The 5,185-nt window shown below is 48.8% G+C and overlaps 1 protein-coding gene across 1 annotated transcript in view; it reads left to right on the forward strand.

Moving 5' to 3' along the window:
* The first annotated feature begins 1,244 nt into the window (after positions 1-1,244).
* Positions 1,245-5,185, forward strand: part of rapgefl1 (Rap guanine nucleotide exchange factor (GEF)-like 1) — a 38,037-nt gene continuing 34,096 nt past the window's right edge. The window contains exon 1 of the mRNA XM_061224360.1: positions 1,245-2,438. Within this exon, the coding sequence (XP_061080344.1) occupies positions 2,057-2,438 (382 nt within the window). The 5' untranslated portion in view covers positions 1,245-2,056. The remainder of the gene's footprint in view (positions 2,439-5,185) is intronic.

The following is a 5,185-nucleotide window of genomic DNA, read 5'->3' on the forward strand; positions in this document are numbered from 1 at the left end:
AACACAAAAATCATACCTATTATACCTTTAAATAGAGCTGTTGTATGTTCACCTGCTAGCATAACACTCTATGCAGTTGTTTAGGGCAACAATCACCCCTGGGTCACACAATTAAGTTGTGTGATTCATGCTGGAACACTTTAGAGCCACAACAACATTCTTGTTTTAAAACCGAGAACCACCTGTGTACATGTTGTTTGATACCACACTGAATCCTTGTGTTCGCCTTGATGAAATTAAACGACTGGACTTTAAAGTGCAAGGCTGTGGATTGTGTGGAAAATTAATTTTAAATATTGATTTAGATTCACCGTTACTGATATACAGATCTGGTTGTTTGCTATGTTCAGTCGCTGTGGCGCACTCCTTTCTCACTCGAGTTCACGCTCTGTGGTTTTCTATGGTCTTTCTCTTGCGCCGAACGTCGGGAAGGGAAGGCAAAGTTCTAGAATTACAGACGTCGGCTTAGAAATGAGATGTGCGCGTTACTATCTGCCATGTCAGACGCTTCAAGTAGCCTATGTCGCCACCCCGATCCATCAAAACAAACTGGATGGAATTGGAAAGATGTGACTCTTAAAAGAGCATTAAAAACACAGATCCAGAATAAAAACAGACAAATAAAAAAATATGATAGGCCTATTTAAAAACATATAACCCCTGCATTGCATTTAATTTTAGTACCTAGCCTTGATCGAATATGCACCGTGTCGCATGATATGCCGGTTTAGTAAGCAGCTCTGCATAAGGACGTCCGAAAATAATAATAATAATAATGATAATATCTGCATGTAACTAGTCCAATTTTCTAATTGCATTCAAGTCATTTTATCTCGCTATACACAAACAATAACAATCGCAACCAAAAAGGATATGATTGCAAAAAAAGCAAAACTATCCTATTTCCAATGGGCGACATCTTTATAACATGTAATAAAGCTATAGCCCAGTTGGACATAATTATGTTTGTTACTGGTATTAATGCGATAATAAGAAACTGAAGGAATCTCGACGGAAATGTCCCGTGCACTAGTTAATTTCCACCCGTAAATCAAGAGTTAATCTACCAAACGCACACGTGTGTGTTTTTTTTTCTCCCGTTTTTTTTTTTCGGTAGCTGTGGGAGCCAGCGGCTGCTCTTGTGAAGCTGCAGCGGGGAGGGAACGCGGACAAATTCGGTACAGCAATCCCGGGTACACTCACACACCCACACGGGGCGAAGGAGAGAGAGAGAGAGGGGGGGGGAGAGAGAGAGAGAGAGAGAGAGAGAGAGAGAGGGAGGGAGTGCGTCTATCTGCAACGCTTTCGCCACGGCATTCACTGCACACAGAGACAGGCGACGACTCCGACGCCGTAATAAACACGCTTCTATGCAAGAGGAACTGGATACACAGCCATTACTGTAGTTAAGTAGATTACACTGGCGCCTGTATATCACAGAGCCATAGTCTATATATATATTTGAGGGACGGGGAGTGGGCTACTCCAACAGAGACAGGTCGCCGTAGCCAGAGAAACCACTGGGCGCTGTGTTAAGGATCCCCTGCAGTTAAATCAATCGCTTCATTTCCATATTCCGTAGTATTCCCCTCCCCTGTCGTGCTGTAAAGTGTTAATGCAACGCGTCGCTTTGCTCAACACGAAGCTCTGGGAATTTTTGTAATATTTTAAACGCACCGCTCCCCGGTTCTGGCGGGTGCGTCTGATGCGGTTGCAGACGCGGACGGCAAGTGCGAGAAGACGTCAATGATCTCCGCTGTCGAAGAGGAGCGCTGTTTTTTCTACACATATACCCAGAACCAGAACCCGTGCCCGTGTGTGGAGCACCGTCGTTCCTTTTGCTTGGTGGGTTTTTCCTTTTCAGCCCATAACTCTTGACTAGACTGATGGGTTCTTAATCCTTATTTTCGATTCTTTTTTTGTTGTTGTTGCGGTCGTCAAAGGCAAGGCAACTGGATATCGCTCCCTGTCCATACGTATGATGTAGAATTAAACGTGCTACCTGTAGTTGCCATTATTATCATCACACTCCTTTTTTCGTGGCACTCTCACCAAAATGCCGGCTGGAATGAAGCCTCTGGAAAAGTTTCTGAAGAAACAGACCACTGCCCTCAGTCGGGCCGGGGGTTTCGGCGAAAAGGCAACTGGCACTGGGGCTTCTCGGCGAAGAGCCAGCCTCTCCAGAGTCGTGCCGTTCTTCAGGGAGACTTCGCCGGAGAGCGGCCCCGCGCGGGAGGTGTTCAGCCCTGACACGGAGGAACCGCCGTGCTGGCCCCCGGCCGCCGCGGACATCAGGAGTCCGTCGTTGTCCAGCGATGAACAGAGCTCGGAAGCAAGTCTGGAGACGACCTGGACTCCGCTGCCCCCAGACACGCCTGAGAATATCGCACTGGCGGTGCTGGACAGCGTAGCGGGCAAACGACACACAAACTGCACAGGTAAGCGTGGAACAGTTCCGTCCGGAGTCAGTGAGCCAGCGTCCGACAAGCCCGTTGTGCAGGCTATTCAGCCTCCGATTCTGAGCGAATAGGTTATGTGTCTTATGAGGCATTTAATAAATTATTTGAGTTATCTAATACGCGTTCTTTACTTGTTTACTGTCAATGCTCAGGCGTCGTCAATATTTCCGTCCGAGTGCTTTTACGAGAGCTTGTATTGAACTCGGCAATTCCAGTTTCAAGCCCGTGCATTCAATTTAAGGTGGTAAGCATTTCGAAGAATAATCGCAGCCTCTCGTACGTAAAATGCGTACTGCGATCAAAGGAATTTGAAAGAACTAGGGATTACCGAATCGTGTGTGTTCTGCATAGACTGTCGCCATAGATAACACGGTTTATATGAACTGGGTGTCTGCGCAAATCACGACGATCAAACACAGCAGCTAAACGTGATGGAAGGCGTCTTAAAAAGCACAACGAGGGGTCATCGCGTTCAGTTTGATTTCCGAGTGGGGGTTTAATTCTGTTCATATCCAGTGTTATAACAGGCGAGAAGGGTAAAGATGGTCGAATTGCCTATAATGACCGTGACAGTCAACACCAAACCCAAGTTGCGCCGTTGCTGTCCGTTCTACGCACCAGTGGAAAATGTAGATTTCTCCCATTCTTTAAGCATGCATAATTCTACATCAGTGTTTTTTTCAGACGTTGCTTTTGTTTGCTGATTCATATAGCCTACAGAATATTTCCGTAGATAGTATTAACATGTAAAAAAAATATTTAACAAAATGGGCAAGGTCTCTGAAAGCAGTTGTTTATCTTTTTTTACAACGGGAAAGAAAAGGCTCGAGTACATTCTCAAATTTGCACAGAATATCAGACACGCTGTTCGTAAACAGGGGAATGCCTGAACAGGACTGTGCAGAATTCCTCCAAACGGGCATCTAATGCAAGTGAGCTGGCGTTCGCGACACAGGCTGCTGCGTGTCCCCACCCACACCCCTCACTGAAGTGTGGTATGCTGGGGGCATATCCATGTCTTCCCTGTTAAAATAGCACATTTCACTTCTAAAACGCAACCGTGAAAGTTCCATAAATAACGCGGCTGCATGCCTGCGTCGTGGTTGTCACGAGCGCTCAGGCTCGAATTCCGCGCGGCCGACATGAAAGTCTGCAGTGGCCGGCGTCCACCTGACGCCGTAGCCGGGATACCTGCAGTCGCTCTAAAATTCCACCCTGACCGTTCAGAACGAGGCTGTGTTATCGGCATGACAAGCATGCGGTCTGCCTGGATGCTTCGGCAGCTTCGGAGAATGCGTCCGAGGTCCGTTTGAAAGGGAGAGTGACAGAACACATTTCACTCTGCCTGTCGAAAGAAGCCCTGAAGAGATCGTTGGGAGCGTTGCGTGTTGTAAACGGCGTTTCGCAAGCAGGCTATGGGAGGCCTTTTGCAGTGATGGAGGGGGTGGTGTCCATTGTTTCTGGGGTGGAAGAGTCAGGGCCTGCAAAGCTTTGGCCTGAATGTTGCCTTGTGTCTGCATACAGTTTAATGTAATCCCATACTCACTCACAATACATCCAGCATTTGCACAGACACTGTACATATCTAGGTGCAGAGGCAGGATTGTCTGGCGACTTCGCCCATTCTAAAGTCGAAATGTTGTCGTTACGGGAGCTCGAAGCACCCGAGCGATCGCGCTTTTCTGTACGGCGCGGCGTATTGGGCTGTTTTGCTTCCCTCGTTTCACGGTGACAGCCGGCAGTGACCTTGATCCAGCGTGACAACTTCATCAAAGTTTTAAAACCAACAGCCTTTGAAAGTGACAGTTGGCTTTGCGTCCCAAGAGTCAGTTGCTAAATTGGGGAAAGGTGGCCCGCTCTGACAGAAAGCACTGAGCCGTGGTGACCGCAGGACAGGACAGCACTGCGTGAACAGGGAGACATGGCGTCCCTCATGGGTACAGCCTTTTCACCTTGTCTACAGGGGATGGAGCTATGGGCCCTCAACTGACCTTTGACCTCAGATCTTAAGTGTTCTATACGGGTCAACCCCAGAGCGCTATTGGGCCGCGTGGAACGTGGCATGGCGTTTCTTCTCCGTAGTCTCTCATGTTGAATCTTAGTAGGGCTGCACGATATATATCGTATATTTATCGTCACCAAGATATGAACATGCGAGAGAAACACACTGTAAAATGAATGTTGGAAATAATGTATTTGTATATTTTTATTCAGTGGGCCTTTTATTGACCACGGACGTGAATAGCCTCTGTTAGCTGTGTACAGCACCTAAAGCAGAAATACATCAGAACTGTGCGCACACAAACAATATTTGTTTATTTATCGCTACTACGTATTGTCATGGCGATATTCAGCGGCGTTATGGCGTATTTTCCTCGTCCCGCGCGGCCCTAGCGGTTAGCCTGTTTCACAGCCGGCTCCGCGGCTCCCTGCGTTCCCGCGGTCCCGGCTGTACGTGTCTGTGCGAGCGCTTTCCCGGTTCGAGGCGTCGCGAGGCGTTTTCGGCGCGGCTCCGGAGGAAGAGGGACGCTCGCGCGCGCACGGGCCGTGTCGTTCGGCTGCGTGCGGAGCCGACGGCTCCTCAAGGTCATCCGCCGGAGCGCGGCGTGACCGCGTCCACCGGAGCCTCCGCTCGGAGCGCGGGAGGCTGGGAGCGCGTTTACCGGTTTACCGGAGCCTCCGCTCGCTGGGAACGCGGAGGGACGGAGGCTGAGATGATCATGCGT

This window comes from Conger conger, chromosome 16 (assembly GCF_963514075.1).
Source record: "Conger conger chromosome 16, fConCon1.1, whole genome shotgun sequence".
Taxonomy (NCBI): Eukaryota; Metazoa; Chordata; class Actinopteri; order Anguilliformes; family Congridae; genus Conger; species Conger conger.